Source organism: Paralichthys olivaceus, chromosome 4 (genome assembly GCF_024713975.1).
Source record: "Paralichthys olivaceus isolate ysfri-2021 chromosome 4, ASM2471397v2, whole genome shotgun sequence".
NCBI classification, from domain to species: Eukaryota; Metazoa; Chordata; class Actinopteri; order Pleuronectiformes; family Paralichthyidae; genus Paralichthys; species Paralichthys olivaceus.
The window spans coordinates 6,601,974-6,621,341 of NC_091096.1; the positions used below are offsets into that span (position 1 = coordinate 6,601,974).

Consider the following 19,368-nt stretch of genomic DNA (forward strand, 5'->3'; position numbering starts at 1 on the left):
GTGACGTACCAGATACACGACACTGGTGGTGATGCCTGTACAATATCATACAAACACAGAGGCCATTTTTAGAGGGACCTGAGAGGGATGACCTGCAACACCTCTTTCTCATACATCAATCTCACACCAGAGGAGAAGCACCAAGGTTCGAGCTGGAGAACTGAGCGGGTTCTGCTTTTTTTTTTTTTATCCGCTGACGATTCAAACAAAAATAACTAAATCAGGAAAACTTGTACCCGGAAAAATGTTAACACACAGTGCCGGCAAAAAAAAACAAACAGCTATATATGAGTAAAAACACATAGATTACCAATACTATTAACAATTTAATAAAGTAGTAACAAAAAAAATCTTTATTTACATTCTGCATTATTTTACTCGTCACTTAGAAATAAAAATAGAACTGGTAACTTGACTGTGGAGCACCTCGATTATAAGAGAGATTGGCACTGTGTATGTCATTTCTGTTTTTACTGAATAAAGAAAGTGCATCCTGTACGATGTAGTACAATCTAATCTGTCACAACTGTGTAGAACTAGCTCTTGAGCTTTAATTTGTAATTTTACTGTTTTAATGTTTTTGATGTAAGCTTTGACTGAAATATTGAATTTGCCTTCAAATAAATTTGCTATTTTTTAAATAAAAGTTATATTTTAATTCTGCATTTATTTTATCTGGTTTATCTTTTGCTCGCTTCTTTAAAACCTCTTCGCAAAAATGTTCATTGAAAAAAGTGACCTAAATAGGTAAAAAATAATAATATCATAACCGATGGAGGTTTGATTGTGCTGATTAAAAGTCACTGGGACTTTGGTTTGAATGTGTCAGTCTTTAGATGCTTTGACCTTATTTCATGTATTGCATGAAGATACAGTAAGTGTTACTGTGTCATATATAAATGTGTGTGTGTGTGTGTGTGTGTGTAACCCTGGTTATGGCCCGCAGGTGACACAACACTGTCTTTGGACCGATCTGAGAGAGCAGCGACCCAGTAGCTTCAGCTTGTCACAGAAGCGTGAGGACATGGTGTTCTTCCTGCAAACTGGACCTGCGTGAGAAGGTCAGAGGTCAAATGTCATGAAACACTGAAATACAGAAAGTATGTCCAAGTTTATTTACAGTGAGTTTAACCAAGAGGTTTGTTTTCTGTTACAGAGAAACAAATATACTGTAACGTCATAGAAATTGTGTGTGTGTGTGTGTGTGTGTGTGTGTGCATTTATAGCGACTCTGCTTTTCATATCTCTCACTACGGAAGACACTGATTGAACGTTGCCTTGAATGTTGCGTACAGACCTGTGTTTGTCTTGCATTCCTGCGTATTGCACTTCCTGAGTGTTTCTGGTTTGGAAATCTTCTCACAGAGGCTGTTTGGCATCACAGCTGAATCTTGGTCACTCACACAGTTGACATGCCGGTGCTGCTGACCCCCGCCACAACTCACAGGACACTGAAAAGTCATAAAACTAAATCTTTCAGCCCACTTCTACGACTTTTTTCAGTGCTATAGTTTATCATTTTCAAGCTCGATCACGTGTGACTGACCTCCTCCCACTCCTCAGTCTTCCACTGCGTGCACGGCTTTAGGCTGCACGTGTCTGTGTCGTTTGGTCTCAGCGTGGTGCTGCAGCGATGAGGCTCGGGACAGTACACCAGACGCTCCCTGATGCCTTCGCCACAGCTGCCGGAGCACTGAGGAAAACACAGGATTTAAGAGATGGAGCAAAAGTGAATTTCCACATTTGAAGGTGAAAAAATGTGCGTAATGCTCTTACCTGTCCCCAGGGTGATATGCTCCAGGTCATACAGGGCTTGTGGGGACATGTCAAAGAGCTTATGGGTCTGCTGGACTCTGCTTGACAGTGGAACGGTCTCAGGGGACGTTTGCTCTGAGAATCGACACACTGGACGTCGCGGTACCTCCTTCCCACCACTGCACAGTTATCTGGGCACTGCAGATGTATTATCACAGGATGACAAGAAAAAAACAACAGAAACAAACACATTTCATCTTCTGGGAATTCATTAGAGGTATTTAGAATAAAGTCACATTAATAAGTGTAATTATTTGATTCAGTGACTGGAGGGAGTCGAACATTACTCACTTTGCTCCAGCTGCCACTTTGCCAGGTGGCACAGGGCTGCAGCTCACACGTACGTGCAGGTTCAGGTCTCTTCACGTTGGCACAGTCCTCAACCTTCTGAGAGCTGCACATGACTGTTCGCCATATTGCACCAATGCCACATGTTGTTGAACACTGGGGAGGAAGTGGTGTTTTATGATTTAAATGTGTGCAGCTATGTGAGTGACAAAATGAAGTGATACGTAAGACAAGAGGAATCTCCTTAACAACAACCAGCCACAGACTGCACCTGTACTTTTGCATGTTTTCGCCTAATAAAAGCAAATGTTGTAATAATTGTTTAAATAAGAAATCATAAAATGGATTTACCTCCCACCACAGAGCCATTAGAAGTAACTTAACTTATATACCAGTGTGCAGGTGCATGCAGGGATAGTTAGGAAAACTCTCCTCTTTAGTGAATTTAGGGAGGTCCAATTATTATGATGAAATTCCCAATATCAATGTCTGCTTGTTTTTTGTTTTATGCATTTTCTGGTATCATGGTTTTAACCAATTGTTTTTGAGAACTTTAAATTGACGCTGAAAATTTGGAGATTCAAGCTGCAATAAAGCAAAAATAATTTTTCATCTTTTCCATTAAAAAATTATAATTAACTTCACTGTAAATTTCAAATTTGTTTTCCAATGTTATCAGTTATATACTTTAAAGGAAGAAAATAATATTACAAAATGGTATGCCTTGTAAAATGGTTGGCATAATAATATAATTTGGTGATAAACTGCGTGTACCCACCTCGCTCCAGTTTCCTACAACCCAGGATATATCCATGCTGACTGGCTCCCTGGTCATCACGATGCTGTGGTCACTGGTGGAGCTGCTCACGGGACTCCCTGGTCGCCGGTTTTGGTTCTTGGAGCCTTTGGACCGTGACGAGGGCTTTTTAGCACGTGAGACAGAAATGTTTTTCTTTGGCGTCACAGCAGGTTTCTTCACTTTAATTATCTTTACTGTGGGCTGGGCCGATGCTGCAGTGGTGAACACTTTTCTTGCAGTTGTGGAGGGAGCGCGTGTTGTGTGGAAGCCGGTTTTCAACGGGACTGAGTGGTTCTTGTACATGGGAGTGGTGAGGGGAGCCCGGTGTGTCCAGTGTCTGTGTGGACTGGTGTGGGGGTTGGATAAGTGGTGAGTTGTCTTTACCCATGTTTCAGTGCTGGTGCGTGGGGTGGAGTAGCTGGTTGTGGTGGGTGTTCTGGTTGTGTTCACGGTGGGTGGACTTGTTTGTGAAGTGGTTGACGTGGGAGGATTTTTCAAGGATGTAGCCGTGGTAGAAACATCCAGGTTGATGATCCCTTCCTCTTCTGCCGTCCTATCCTCGACAACATAATCATATCCTGGAGTGTACATCACCACGTTTGGCGTACTTCCCTCCTCTCCCTCCATGTTTTCTTTTTCCACCCCACTTGCTTTCTTCTCCTTTTCCACAGAGCTGGGTTTAGAAGGAAAAACCTTCCCCCTCTTATCCCCATTTTTCCTCATTACAACACTGAACTCATAATCATCATCTTTGTCGATGATTTCAGGGGTTGTGGTTTCAGAAGGAGATTTGGTGGTTTGGACAACAGCTGTTGTCGTTTCTTTGGCTGTTTTCTTCGTCGCAGGGACAGCGGATGTGGCTGTGGGGCTGGTGGGAGCCCAGGTAGGGGGAGCTGGAGGCCTGGCAGGGGGGCTCTTCGGTGGGTAGATGCGACGGTATTTGGGGGCAGGCCCGGGTCGTCTACGAAGACTTGAGTTAGGGCAGCTCTGCAGGGCACACAGTGATCTGGACCGAGGTTTGGTTGAGAGGTCACAGGTCTTTTTGGGTGCGACTGTGCATGTGACCATGCGCGAGCGAACTCCTCCTCCGCATGTGACTGGGCACTGCAAAGAACAAAGAACATGAATAAAACATTGACTTACAGATAAAGGGAGGTAATCAGGTATGGTCAAAACAAAATAAAAACTGGAAGCAAGCTCAGTAGTCACGTCTCCACCAAGGCCCAACAGTCCCCTCAGATTCACTAGATGTGGATTTTTTATTAGATCTGCACCAATTTACACTCACTAATATATCAGTCTCCCAAACATGTTAGACTTTTTTCATCATGAATTATTCTCAATGAAAATCTCTCAATATTAAAGAAAGTGGAAAAAATTCCCAGATCCACACCAAAATGTAATTGGTTCTTTCCTGACAAGAACTGCATCCTTCCACCAAGATTCATGCTAATCCACCTGCAGGTTTTTGCATAATCATGCTAACAAACAGATACACAACAAATAAACACACGAGAAAACAAAAACCAGACTTACCTCTTCCCAGTTCCCGACCGCCCAGTCCTGCCCACACGGTACGTCTCTGTTGCACGGCACCGCAGGTTTGGGTTTAAGGAGATGTTTGCATTCCACAGGGTGGAGGACCCTCTCCTCTGCAGAGACTGTGCGAACACACAGCACCGTTCGCTTTCTCACACCATCTGATCCACAGGTGGCTGTGCACTGCTGCCAACCTCCAACCCACCACCTGAGGGGAGCAGGGTGGAGAGGAACAGAGAGGAAAAATAACTTGGTGAGTAGATAGTGTCCTTTTGTTCATGTTTAATAGTTTTGTCAATACCTTGCCCGAGGAATCCAACCCAACTTTTCATTTACCAAAATAAATCCCATTTTTAAAATAACAAATGTTGTCAAAACCTCAGTCAGTCTGACTTTCCATGTATCATTTTCTGTTTTATTTTGATATTCACCTGTCTCGTCCTATTAGTTCCTGCGCTCATGTGTTCCCCCCGACCCACCCCCCCCCCCCCCCCCCCCCCCCCACACCTGCATCTAATTACCCTATTTGCCCCTGGTCTTCCTCGTAGTAAACCCTGTGTATACAGTTATAGCACTGTTCTGTTTCCATTTTTCCTGTGTGCGTCCGACGCTCTCTAACCTTTGCTTCTTGTGGTTTTTGACTCAGCTCTGTTCCCCAGTTTATGAATTCCTGTCTGCTCCTCTCCTGCTTTGTTTGCCTTGTTCTCACGGCCTACGTGTGTAAGACCTTTTGGATTATCAGTAAAGAATTTGCCTTTTTGAACTCAACCCTGCTTCCTGTGAGCGTCTGAGTCTCTGTTCCCACCAGTATCCTTCCAGCGTCACCCCTGCAGTAAAAACTATAGATGAGGCAGTAACATTACTTTTGCCATAATCTTCTATGGGTAGATCTACAGTAGTCAGGTAGATAACCTCGAATATTAAAACTGCGTTGATCATCATGAAAGGCTTATCTGACAAAAACCACAGTACAGTGAGCTCACACCAGGAGTCAGAGGGCATTTGAGAGTAAGAACCTTGCGGGACAATCCATCGTCTTGCATTTTCGGTGTCTGTCTTCAGGACGACTCTCCGGGTCACACAGAGACTCGTCCACTACGCCCACGTCCACCTCGAAGCATCGGACAGGCTGGTACTGCACACCTGGTCAGAAATCACACATCAAGTCCAAAACTAAATCGTCAACTGAAATCCTACAAACATTCACAGAATGAGAAATGTTCTTGTCACTTGAGGCACCGACCTAAGCCACAGGTGGTGCTGCAGTCTGTCCATGCCCCGTGTCTCCAACTGTAAGTGGGTTCAATGATCTCATTTCCTGCCTCTTTGGTCTTCTTTATCGTGTACTCGTACTTTATACCCAGGTTCTTCTCCTGAAACAGCAGCTGGACGACCACATGAAACATCACACAGAGTTTCCCTCCTCAAGAATATTAAGTTTGCATGCTCTGATCGGTTGACCATTCTTAAAGTCTGCCCCTCGTCCCCATTCCTAATTGGCTAAAATCATATTACAAAGACCGAAAATACAACTTGCTGATTGTTTTATATACATCTCACATTACTGAAACATTTAAAACTGAGGTATGTGGGCCTTTACCTGGAGCATGACTGGCTGTTTGGTGGGTCCAGGAGCAGTGAGGTTCTCCATGTTCCCGCTGCGTTCGTAGTAGAACGTTGTCTCACCGGCCTCGTACTCCCCGTTCCACTGGATGATGAAGTTGCCGTTGAGGAAGTACTCCTCCGACGCCTCACTCCTCAGGGCCAGGAAGTTACCTGCCTCCTTGACTTCCGTTACCAGGATGTCCCGCGCCCCCTCAGGTATCACACCCACATCCACGTACCCTGGGAGAGTCGGGGGGGAAGTCAGAGTCACGGCGGGGTAATGAATGGGCCACCATGGCTGCTGCCACACTCACATCCAGGCTACCAGACAGTTTTCTCTCTGATCTTTAATAGAGGGTGGGCTCGCTCTGTGGGGGTGGTTGGCATGTGTATGTGTGTGTGAGTGTACGTGTGCATATTCGGCGTGGGGGGCACTGTCCTGTCTCTGGCTTTTACTGTGTGTGTGTGTGTGGATGGGGGGGTGCAGGATGGGGGAGGACGAAAGCCGCTGTGAGTGGGTCTCTGGCGTTTAATGATGTTTGTGGGAAGGAGTGTGTGTGTGTGTGTTGCAGTGTTTGTGCAAAGGAGGGGGAGGTTTGCCCTTGGTCTAAGTCTTTTGAAGTCCTACACATCTGGGCTGGTTATCTGGAGAGGATGCTGTGTCGGGCAAATACACACAGACACAGAGAGAGAGAGAGGGAGAGAGAGGGAGGGGGAGGGAGAGAGAGAGAGAGAGGGAGAGAGAGAGAGAGGGGGAAAGAGAGGGAGAGAGAGGGAGAGAGAGAGAGAGAGGGAGAGAGAGGGGACGTTTTATTGTTTTAGAGCTTACCTCTCTATTAATCTGTCTTTAAGGTATGTTGATACTGAGGGTGAGTTATGCTTCTCCCAGCAAAGAAAATGATACGTGTGTGTTTCTTGAGATAAACACAAACACTGGGCTGCGGGTACACACACACACACACACACACACACTGTACCAGCCAAGTGCAGCAGGACAAACAGCTGTACCGTGTGGACGAGGGGGTTGCCACGACAACCAGAACAACACAATGCTGTAATGCTAATGAACCGTCCTGAAATGACTTTAAGTCCGAGGACATAAATTTGAATTTGGTGCTGGTTTTCTTACTCTGCTGTTGTTGACACATCAAAGCATTTTCTCATTAATAGGTTTCTGTTTTCTGTTACAAAAATGTTTGTAATTGTTTTTCTGGTGTCCAGATCATTTCATTTGTCTCCAGCTGCTCAGATATCCTGAACTCACCGAAGCCCTCTGCCTCGTCGAACGACTTATAGACCGTCTCGCAGCTTGTGCCGTCGCCCAGGCAAACCCCACAGCGGTCCTCCACTGCGTTCGAGTCGATGCCACAGTCACAGCCGACGTCCTGCAGACAAAACACACGCCCACAAACACATAAAAACGCAACCACAGACACATTACAGCGAATCGTAAGATGGAGGGTTTGCACAGAACATCTCCTCCTCCCTCTCTCACACTGCATCTCGCCTCGCACCCTGCTCCGCTACAACCCCTCCAGCCTCCTTTAGTCTCTTACCCAGCCACACTACCTTGCACACTCCGTTGACACAGATGTTTCTGGACTTGTTGTTCATGAAGCACGTCGTTCCGTCCGTCACAGCGTCGAGCATCTTCTCCGAGAAATAATCATTGACTGGTCGGCAGTGCAGCTCGCAGGGGTTCACTGGAGACAGTCGTGAGATGAATAGAAGAAAAGAAGAATATCGATGTTGAACTCAGATTAATAGTGCAAGTTAATTTCAAGTCAAGTCAAACTGTCTTTCTGATGCCTATTATTGTTTGATTCTTTTTCACACACAACCCTGAAGAAATTATTTATTTTGTTACAGACTATATAAAAGTGATTGGAAAAGAGTTAAAACAGCAGCTGCAGCACTGAAATGTTTTAGGCCCCACCACAACCTTTTCAGTGGAAATGCTACCCCCTGTTGGCTGACAGATACAACTGCACCTACTGAGCTTATGGAAAGAGAAGAGCAAAAAGACGCCTCCCAGCATCTCTGTGTGTTTGTCTATCCGCAGGATCTGATGACAGTCCGAGGCTTTGAGCACTTACAGGGGTTGGCCACAGGAATCCACTGGTAGAGCTCGTTGTTGTAGGCCACGGTGTCAAACTCACTGCACTGCATCTCCCGAAAGGTCGGTTTGTCCTTCTGGCAGGGTTTTGTGTTACACGTCCGATAACGCTTCCTTTCTCCGGTACAGTACTTTCCTCCAAACTCTGGCCTGCGGAAAACAGTGGGACACTTTGAATCACTCAGGGTGAACACTTTTGTTTCAGGTAGTCTTTTTTAAAAGAGACAGCAAAAGACAAAAAGAGGTCGGCTGTGCCTCATGATGTGAAACACATCTAGAACTAGAATGTTACTGCACATAATGCCACCATAGCCCAACAGTATCATTAAATTCAATTAAGATGCATCAAATTTAACCCAGTCATAGACATCAGGGCCCTAAAAGTTTGTCAGATTTTTCTTTTATCAAGAGATTTAATCCCTAGGTAACCAGTGAAAATGTTGAAAAACACCCTGTATCTTAATGTTAATGATTTGGATCTGCACCTAAATTTAATGGTTCTCTGACCCATACCGCATCCATCTACTCAAATTCAGGAAAAATCTTTATGTATGTTATCCTGTAATTTATGTAATCTTGCTGATAAACATCCAAACCAACCAACTAACAGACGGACTGGGGTGAAAACGCAACCTCCTCTGCAGAGGTAAGAAGTTCTTACTTGGGGCTGTTACATTCCCTCTCCGCTGACTGAACCCCTGTCCCGCAGGTCCTGGAGCAGTGAGACCAGGTACTCCACTGTCCCCAGCCTCCGTTCACAGTCTCTGGGAGTTTTCCCACGATCACACACTCTCCGGAGATACACCACTGAAGAAGAAAATAACAAAAGCAATGGGACACATTCGATAGTCAAGATTTTCCTTCCCCAAGCAAATGAACCACAAACCCTAACAAGACTAATCAAAGGGAATCATTCACCTTCTCTGGTCCGCAGCGGGTGCCGTCTATGGGCGAGTCCAGTTTGGAGCGACAGGAGCCGTTCACTGAACACCAGAGAATCTGGCAAACGTTCTGAAGTAGACACACAACCCTGAAGCAGTTAAAAAGAGTTTTCTAAATGACATTTATTTGGTGCTTATGGGTGATACTCACATCCACCTCAGGGCAGAACGTAGCATTGGGGCCATATTGGAGCTGGCACTGGTGGTGCGTAGTGTAGCGGACGCCGAGGCGAGCCAGCGGCGTGGTTAGATCCCTCTTGGAAGGACGATCGTCCAGACAGAAACCCCATCCACGACTGAGACAGACAAACATACACGTGTGAAGTTTTGGAGAAGATGAAAAAGAGGAAGGGGCGCAAGGTGGTGCAGACAGAAAGAGGAACGAAAAAACTAAAGGAGCTTGTTTGAGAGAAATCATTGATTATGGTAAGAAATATTTAAAAAATTGTACAAACTTCATGTAAAACACACACAGTTTGTTTTTAGGCTGCACTTTGCTGCATACCAGCCCAGTTTTAAAAAGGGTGTGATAGAAAAACACCAGGAAAGATTACGTGTTCAGAAGCCTCTATTCTAATAGCTTGCTGATTCTCAGGTCAGAGTTCAACAAACATGAGCTCTGACCTCTGACCTCGCAGGAGCTCGAGGTGATGCAGTTCACACAAAGGAATTCATCAATTCATCACCGACACAGTTTGCAACAGAAAATAATGAGAAAAGCAATCGGGACTTATGAAGCTGTAAACACATTCTAATGCTGCTTTTCTGCCGCTTCAGCTTTTATTGCATGTTCGTTCTTTGCTGCTCCTTTAAAAGCTTAGCATGTCACGGTTTGCTGCACATGTTAATACAACTTTAATTTGTTCCAACACACACACACCGCCCTTTTTGTTTCTGGACCATTTTCACTGCATCCAATCACATCTGCAAAAACATATTACATTTTCCTATTTTCTCCAACAGTGCTAAAGCTGGGGTGACTCAAGTTGTCTGTTTTATATGAATATAAAAATTAACGGCTGCAGAATAATTAAATACCAATTCAACCTTACTCGAGGAAGCGGGTGATGTATTCTTTGGAGCAGGAAGACCAAGTGAGTGGCGAGCTGTCGTACATCAGCTGTCTGGACATGATGAAGGGGTGCCTCCCTGCCAACTCGCAGTCATTTCCCTGGCCGTCATGATGGATTCCAAAGCTGTGTTCAAACAAAACCATTATTGTACCATCATTACACAAAGAAGTGTGCAACACACGCAAGCAATACATTTGTTTCCACCAATAAAACAGGCCCAGAGTACAGTTGAGCATGTATTTACAGGATTTCCTGTTCGTACAAAGCGGAAACTATGTGCACAAGGAATACTTTATAAGGAATATTAGTAAAATTATAGTCCTTATAATCATGTGTAAAATAAAAAACAGCATCTATACTAACTCTCATCTTATCAACAAGACTTCATATTTGTAAAGTGACACAGAAGCTACAAAAATCACTGTGGTAGAAAAACAAAAATCTGATTTTAATTTACAGTAATTCAAAGCTGAAAAATAATAATATCTTCCCATTCACTTCACTGTTACAAAATCTTCTACACAACAATCTCGGGTATCAATCTTTTTTTTTATGTCCGGTCACTAGATAGTGGCAATTATTTGCATTCAGCCGTTTCACCGATGGACTCACACGCTAATGCCAGGAGGTTAATGATGCAACTGTATCTTCCTCTATAGTAACTGATCATGGGAACAGGATGCTTTCTTTGTTACGTGACCCATTGTTATAAGATCATATGATGCAGGGTATTACACCTCACACCTCACATCTCACACACACACACACACACACACACAGACCTGTGGCCCATTTCATGAGCGACGGTGAAAGCGACAGGTAGTCCTGAGTCCTCATTGATATTGCAGCTGCGGTGAGGCTGACACATCCCAGACAGATGAGACAGACCCAGGGTCTCACAGGGCTGGTTCATCCCAGCACAGATGTCTTTCCTGAGGGGGGAACACAAATGCAAATTAGTGTGCACATGCCATATATTTTCTACTGACATAGACGGCCTCCACCTGATTGTGTGCGTGTGACTTGCCTGGTGACCAGCACAGCCACGTCATGGTGAGCTGGGTGTGTGTCACTCTGAGGGTTGAGGTTTTTCTGCCAAGCACAGAAACTGGCCAGAGTGGTGTCTGCATGGTGCACAATCTTCAACCCTTTCTGCAACACACAACAGAAACAGAAAACTCATTCTGCACATTTCTGGCAACATTCAGATCAGTACAGGTGTAAATTACAGCCACAGTGACAGACCAGACATTCAGCAGATATTCAGACTTGTTGTTAATGATGGATCAGTGGAATCAATGTGAGCCCAATCCTACCTCACCTGACTGGAATGCTGTTGTTTTAAATGTTTTCAGTTACATGCAATTTCTTAAGTTTACATATTGCAAATTTGTTCTGTAATGTGATCGGGGGATTTTAAAATGCAAACAAGATTTTGATCTTGTGGTTCTTGTGGACTGTCCAATGGTTTCTTATTTGCCACACGAAAAGCCTACAAACTTTAAACAACAGATTGAAACAACATCATCGAAGAGGATGGAATCGTCAATGTGAAGAGCTACAGCCAGCTACAGGAGAGTGTCACTGTTTTCTTTATATCCTTGCTGCCCTTTATTAAGAATGCTTCATAGATGTACATGTGTGTCTTTTATTTTATACTTAAAGTTTGCACTGTCAAAGCAAAAACTGATAAAAACCCCATTGAAATGTATGCAAAGACGTGTTCCAGGTAAGCGTTACCTCTTCTCCCTGTAACAAAATGAGGCGCACCAGGATGACATGGATGGCATTCCCAATACTGGCATCATGAAAGATTCCTGCCACCTGTAAACATATAAAAGTCAGTGAGAAACCAAGAATGAATGAGAGCAAATGTACGAAAATAAAAATAATAAGTGTCAGTTCTAACCCCTGACCATGTTCATGATGGTGAAGATGTAGGACTCGACATTATCGCTGCCATGATATTCGATGAGTTTGGAGTCGGCCACCACCATGGTCTCCACCCAACGCTCTCTGCTGACCGAGCGCTGGGAGCGAGACTGAGCTTGACCCTCCCCCCTCTGCTGCTCCCTCTCCCACTCCTCCCGCTCCCTCTCCACCTGGACAGAGTCACTTGGAGCATCTAAAGCATGGAGAATGGGAGACATCACTTGGCGTACACTGGTGGCTTATCCTCACTTGACACAGGCGCAGACAGAGGAAAAGATACGCTCACTTGTGTAAAACTACACAAACACCAGTGCATTGAGATACACACCTTGAACTCCACACGCGCTGGGTGTGTCCCTAGACTCTGAGCTGCGTTTTTTTCTGTGATTTTCTGTAGGAACTCTGGGATAGACAAGGTGGGGCTCTGGAGTCCCTGCAGGATCTTCAACCGATTTCTGGGCAGGTTCGATAAAATATTGTCCCTCTGGCAGCGAGAACAAGCCTCTCTGAGGAAGACAGAAATGACAGGGATCAATGTGCATGGAGCAGAAATGGTTGAGACTGGTGAAACAACAAATGATGAAATCTAAAAAACATTTCAAATCTACAGTGTTTCAGTGATTAGTGAAATAAAATTATACTTAATCACAGTCACCAATTTGTAATTAAGATTAAAACAATTACTTCTTGTGCCAAAATCATACCTAATGCAGCTTCAAGTCTCTCTAGCGATATATCACACATTCTCAGACTGTGACCAAACCACTGATGTTAAGTTATATTATTTATGAGTGTAACAACAAATCAACGATAATTGCAGTGTTTCCATAATCCCCCCCACTTGAAAGAGGAAAGTATAGACGGCGTTCCCTCGTAAAAAAAGGGCTGAAAAGGTCATTCCTCAGTAATTTCCATCGGGGTGGAATCCATCATTAGTCAACAGATCTGAATATGAACCTTTCTCTTTTCCTTCAGGCACATTCTCCGTCTGCAGCAGCAGCGGCAGCAGGAGCAGCAATACAAATACTCCTAAGTATGCCATGCATGTTCTTACAGGTGCAGGCTACTGACTTTCCTGACTGAGGTCCTCTGGTGAACACACACATAGACACATGTCCTCACATACATGCACTGTAAATTTATACATACATAAAACATGCAAGACAGGGCTCTGTCAATTCCAGGACTTTTTTCTCTCTTGTAAACACACAATATGAATGTTCCAGCTCCAGCTCACTGTTTGCAATTTCTCTTCATCAAGGTGATAGTGTGTGTGCGTGTGCATGTGTGTGCGCATGCTCAGGTTTTGTGTCAAACTGAGTCCAAACATGTCCCAGACTGTTCGGGGATGAACCCCTCCCTTCCTCCCTCCCTCCCACCCTTCCTATAACTATCTAGAGAATGAGGATGCATAAATGGTTCCAGAGCCAAACAGATGGAAAGAGGAAAGTCTGCATAAGTACAACTGAGGACAGACAAAAAAAATATTTAGCAGGAATGTTGGATGTTATAATATTCATGCACAAGAAGAAATATGTCCTGGTGATAACACACAACGGAAAAAAATAAATCACTTAACATGCACATGTCTAAAGCCAGCAAGAAGAATTATTATGATATGTGTTGCATCTTATTCTTTGGATTTTTTTCTCTGTGTCTGAGGAGCCAGAGGCAGATGTGAAAAATTAGGTCATGCAGTGCTCACTGTTTGGGCCAGTTGCGGTTCCAGGGGTCTACCCAAATATTCACTGTAGCTACACACTGCTCAGATTTCTGGGTCATCCTGACAAGGTTTACATGTGTTTCTTGGAAGGGAAGATATTCTGCAACCGCATTCATTCAGCTGTCTGCAGAGCTCTGATGGGGTGTCCCGTTCCTCCATTCAGGGAGTTCACAAAGCACAAAGCTGTTTGCAGTTCCTTTTTAAAGACTATGTTACTCCACCTGTTGCAAAGAATCTTGTAAAAAAAAAAGATTAGAGTGTCTACAAATTGCAACAGAACCTTTGCAGACACAACTGAGCTGCTGCTGTTTGTCCATGTAAAACCACCATAACACCAACATTAACAGTGCAATAGCTACACTGAGATCCTCTGTATATATCTCAAGTTTTGTTGTCTTTGTCCAAACTCAGGATTAGATTAAATATTGAGAAAGGGTACTGAGTCAGAACGTGGCCTTCAGCCAGAGGTCCCAGAGTTGTGGTGGACTCACACACACAAAGCATGCAAACTGATACGTCTACGTTCAGCTGGGAAAGTCTCCCACAAACCCTTCTCAGAAAACACACAGCTGATTTCACTGTCGCTCCATATGTCATCCACACACACACACAGATACACACACACACACACACACAATTGGAAAGGATTAATATCGTATCAGATAAAGATTTGTCTTTTTTCATTTGCATCAACTCTCTGCAAGATATGAAATGTATATGGGCGAAGATTTTGCTCTGATTTATTCTCCGTTCTCATTCCTCCCTGTTGTCCCGTATAAGTACGAGTGTTAAACTTCCAAGTGAGTCCCAGCAGAGAAAAGCAGGTGGTGGAGTGCAGATCAACCAGGAAGGAATGCTGCAGAGAGGCCCATCCAAACATGCAGACCACTGCACTCCATGATCTTTATGATCTGCGTACCAAATGCAGCCGGTGAGGCTCTGCTTGAATGGTGTGGTTATGGTTTTACTCGTGATCCTTAAATTACCACGTATCCTGTAGATCCTGTGTAACGTCTGTGCTCAATAAACAAAGAAGACTTGAAAGAATACCAACCAGGAATTTGTTTCCCACTTGAACAAAAATAAGAGATTATTCTGGCGAAGGGTTTTACTCTAAATCCTGAAACAGCCTCAGACTGGAGTTCACGTTGCACTTTCGCCACCTCTCCTCCCTCTCACACCTCCTGCCCACCTCCTCCTCTGCATTAATCCCCCTCCTCTGACCTAGAGGAAGCGTGTTTGGGTGTGAGGTGCCAGAGCCAGGGGAGGTTTCCATAACACAGGTCTGTGTTTTAAATACGTTGTCCATGTGGAACTGCTTTACCTCTGTTTCCTGCTTCTGTGGATTTTGTAGTGCTGGCACACTGGGCTTTGAATAAAGTCTCTGCCATAATACAGCCAGTGGCCTCAGCAGTGATTAGTGGGAGAGGAGGAGAGGTGGGGGTGGTTGGTGCTTAATATGATTCAAACAAACATGTATTCTTTGATAACAGTTCCTTAATAATTACTGGTTTCACTGCACTAACTTCAGTTTTTTCCCCCAGGGGCTCAATTCTTCCACAGAGGTAAAAAACATCATCGTTTTTCATCTGCAGAGTGAGAAGAAACCTGCGTCTAAGTGAGGAAAATACCAAAATAATGGGTTTGAACTTGCATGTTCTTGCTTTGTGTTTTACCTTGGGGATTACCAAAGACTCCAGTGAGAAGATTTCGCTTTGCTTGATTTGGAAGTTTTCCCACAGAAAGATGAAAGGACAAAGATTCATGTGTGTTCAGTAGACAAAGTGAAGGGCAGTGGAGACATATTGAAAGGTAAATATAGTATAGCTGCAGAGGTGTGACGTTATCATGACTGGTTCTAAAGGTGTTGATGTCGTAGGAGGGACCACCATTTGGTTTTTACAGCATTTTGAAAACCATGATTCGGCTCCATTGCCTGTTCTGTGCAAAGTAGAGCTGCAACAATTAAACAATCCCTCAGGCGATCAACAGAAAATGAATTACAATTTATTTTGAATACCAATTAAAGTCATTTATCAGACCAGATTTTCAAAAGGCTCCAGCTCCTGCGTTAGTTCTTCCTTATTTTGTTAAACCCATCAACTTAAATTGCTCTTAACTCCGGAGATGACAGACCGGGCTCTAGCATATCTTCGCAGTGTGGATTTATAATTATTTGAAAAATGGGCTAAAGCACTATTGGAACTCATCTACTACAATAATTGACATCTGAAAATGAGAAATCACTGCTGGTTTATATTTAAAAAAAACAACAAATTTGTATAAAGCCTTGATAAACATTTGCCACATACCTTCCTGCTTATTTAGCCCTTATCAACATCTGTTTTATTCTAAATAAACAAAGGATGATCATGTTTTCTCATATTTTGAGGTTGAATGACCTCAGTAACAGCTCGCAGGGTTTTCCTCTCTACAGCTGTCGGGCTGACTCTTGCCGTTCGGTGGTTCCTCTGTGGCTTTAGCTGCTGTAAACCTCAGAGCTGCAAATCAGTGTAATGGGTCCTAGTGGTTTCCCTGGTGAGCTGGAGAGAAGGGACAAACTGGGGCAGTCAGGCATACGCAGGAAAAACAATCCCCTAAATGCTGCAGGTTGCAGATGAGTGAACTTCTGAATCACATTCTTCTACTGAGGATTACTTAAGAGGATGTATAGTAGGTCAGATATAAATGATTATGGTGCAGATATCAGTGTCTTCATCGACCAGTTGTTCTTAGTCAGATTTGTCAAATGAGCTGCATTTAAAAGATTCAGTGGGAGGAGGCAGTGCAGCCCAAACTAACATCACAGAGAAGCAGGAGGCAAGACCCTGCAGGACGGGTTTTCCTGCTGCGACAAAATCAAACACCAACACCGAAACATTCTTCATGACTAAAACTGACACATCCCATCATCTCAGAGGCCCAAAGCTCCTCCTTTGCCACATCCTCTTGCTATTTGGTTGTTAGGGTTAGGGATCATACTGCTGAAAATCTAACTCATCATCAGGTAGTTTTTTAAGTGATTATTATTTGGTGAGTAAAGAAAAGTCAGAGACTCTCTTTTGCTTCTTCTTCTCTAGAAACTTCCATATGGTTCATGTGTGTTTTCATAATTAAAATTGCATTGAGCTGCTCACTCGACTCTGCTGTCCAGCTGTCTTCTTTTCTTTTGTAGTTTTAGTACATATTTGATAAGAAACATTAAAGCCAATGTTTTTAAAAAATGGCTGTGATAATTTCCTGTCTCCATCTGCCAAAAATCATTATGTGCCCAAATCGCTCACTGAAGCTCTATATAGTAGAGATCAAAGCAACAAGTCCAAGGGTATGGGATGGTTTGCAACGACTTTCTGCAGAACAGAGAGAGCAGTGAATGAATCTGAAGGACAGAGAAAAGAAAAGAGAAGGGTTCTGATGGTCGGCTGAAAAGCAGCAGCCGTCAGTGGGTCTGCGGCACAGGCGTTCAGCAAATAGTGTCAGGAAGTCCTGGAAGGGCAAACTAACAGACAGGGCACTGTCAGATGTAAGGCTTTGCTCAACAGCCTGTGACTGCCGACAGCACATACCAGCTTCCCCACAGTGATGCCCCCTCTCTCCTTCCTGCCTGAAGCTACTATGCTTTTCAAAGATGTGACCTTTAGGCAGAAATGAGCAGTAAAGGGCTCTTTCCTCTTGTAACCACGTAACACAATGTGATTCCTTACCAGTCCATTACAGGTGCTGATGGCAGCAGTTCCTCTCACATCAGATGTTTTCACGGTGCCAAGGAGGTGGCAGGAATTCCCCCCAGAGGGACGATGCTCAGTCCTGTTGGAGCTGCCGTTCCTCCTCTCCAGGACGTAGTCATTTGAAAGCAGGTTAGTGTTCGCAGTCAAATTGAACAATAAAGCTCGACCCCTGTAGTTGACCTTATAGTAAACCTGTTCCTCCGAGGCGAGGGGTCGCAGGTCACGTCTGACTCTTCCACCCTGGAAGTGGTGAGACAGAGAGTGGGTGATGAACTCTCCATGAGCATCAGTTTTCTCTGGGTGGACGATGGACACATCTGACTCTGACTGGAACAAATGACCTGCAGGATATAGAGGTGGAAACAATGCAATGCAATAAGAGTCACTGCAGTTATGATGGTTATGGATTAAACTGATTTTTACCAACAGAGCACAGTCAGGTTGACATGCACCAAATCATACAAACATTTCCAGTCATGCATTTCTATTCAGGCATGCACAGTTACACGCAGAGAAACATGTATAGACACATGAACAGAAACATGCACAGACACATGCACAGATTCATGCATAGACACATGCAGATTCAAACACAGAAACGCAGCCTCTGGTCCAGCTGCACCACTCTGACCTTGCTCTGCAAAGAGGGAGAGGAGGGTGCCAGGGTCGGGGAGCTCTTCGTGGCCGGATGCCAAAATGAAAACAAAGTGCAGCAGCAGAAAAGGAACCGGGCGCTCCTGCGAACATCGCATATTTCATGTGACCAAACTCAAAGCGCTGGGAAAGGGTCCTGGACCGTGGAGCTCCAGTGGCGTGAGAGGCGACCACTTGGATCCCGCGCTGCGCTGTGTCATGACACGAACACGCTCAGAAATGTCCACTCACGAAGAGAAACACGCACCGAGGAGGACTGAGAGCAAGACCGTAGTTTAACAGGAGAGGGAGAGAAAGCTGAGGAGGAGGAGGAGGAGGAGGAGGAGGAGGAGGAGGAGTGTTCTCTGGGCCAGCGGCTCCTCTTCCTCAGGGGTGAGGGGGAGCAGACGCTTCATTGATTTGAATGAGCTGCTGTGTCGAGACTTGTCATCTGATGCTGAGTGTGAGATAATTTACTGCCTCTCTCACAAAGAAAGGGAAAACTACCTGGAGTCACTTAATAAGAATGAAAAAGCAAATCTATAATGACTTTAACTCGACAGTTTTCAAATAGTCCTATTGTCCATCTTCAAAATGAGATTTGATACCTGCACTAAAAAAATACAAAACATACAAATAAAAATCATAATCATAAAATCATAACATTTCCATGAGTCAATTAGTTATTTCTCGACAAAAACATCAAACTTTCTTAGTTTCCAGATTCTCCAAAAAATCTTTTTTCTATAATTTGCTGCTTTAACTTCTCTTACATTGTGTGATTTGGGGTTTTGGACCGTCAGGTGTTTGGTAACATCTATACAGATTTCTGAAGAAGATCTCGTCAAACAATAGACAAATCCTCTGCAAACACATGCTTTCTGTAGTTTTGTAGAAATATTTCTTTAAACACCGACTTCTATATTGACTTCTTTATTTGCTAAAATGTATAAAATAATGCAGGATTTGTGAAATGGATGTCAAGAATATCTTCATGCAAATACAAAGATTTCTATTCTTCCACCTTCTGTTGAATGGAAATCCACAAGAGATATTATATATAGATATGATGCTTGTGGAGTAAATCTCTGTAAGACATTATTTTAAAAGTCCTTGTGAACGGTGTCATACTGTAGCTCAGGGTAAAACTCAACACAACTTTGAAATCTATCTGAC

General features: G+C 43.9%; 1 protein-coding gene across 1 annotated transcript; it reads right to left on the minus strand.

Moving 5' to 3' along the window:
• Window positions 1-313: 313 nt before the first annotated feature.
• Window positions 314-18,446, minus strand: LOC109637146 (ADAM metallopeptidase with thrombospondin type 1 motif, 12). The gene is made up of 24 exons (XM_020099329.2): window positions 18,191-18,446; window positions 17,536-17,900; window positions 12,437-12,614; window positions 12,093-12,301; window positions 11,917-12,000; window positions 11,204-11,328; window positions 10,959-11,108; window positions 10,156-10,299; window positions 9,255-9,399; window positions 9,081-9,173; window positions 8,824-8,969; window positions 8,143-8,312; window positions 7,616-7,749; window positions 7,311-7,431; window positions 6,042-6,286; window positions 5,685-5,826; window positions 5,458-5,584; window positions 4,439-4,649; window positions 2,882-4,006; window positions 2,107-2,259; window positions 1,777-1,953; window positions 1,547-1,693; window positions 1,298-1,451; window positions 314-1,049 (listed from the first exon to the last, which is right to left on the minus strand). Exons 1-24 carry the CDS (start codon window positions 18,309-18,311, stop codon window positions 934-936), a joined length of 4,782 nt encoding a protein of 1,593 aa, XP_019954888.2. The 5' UTR covers window positions 18,312-18,446; the 3' UTR covers window positions 314-933.
• Window positions 18,447-19,368: the final 922 nt, after the last annotated feature.

What these genes read in the sequence shown, in the direction of transcription:
- LOC109637146 (XM_020099329.2), bottom strand. Translation starts at nt 18,311, where the DNA reads ATGCGATGTTCGCAGGAGCGCCCGGTTCCTTTTCTGCTGCTGCACTTT. An exon ending in TCTTCACCATCATGAACATG is followed by an intron (nt 12,001 to 12,092) that starts GTCAGGGGTTAG and finishes ATATGTTTACAG; the next exon opens with GTGGCAGGAATCTTTCATGA. An exon ending in AGACTGAGGAGTGGGAGGAG is followed by an intron (nt 1,452 to 1,546) that starts GTCAGTCACACG and finishes ATGACTTTTCAG; the next exon opens with TGTCCTGTGAGTTGTGGCGG.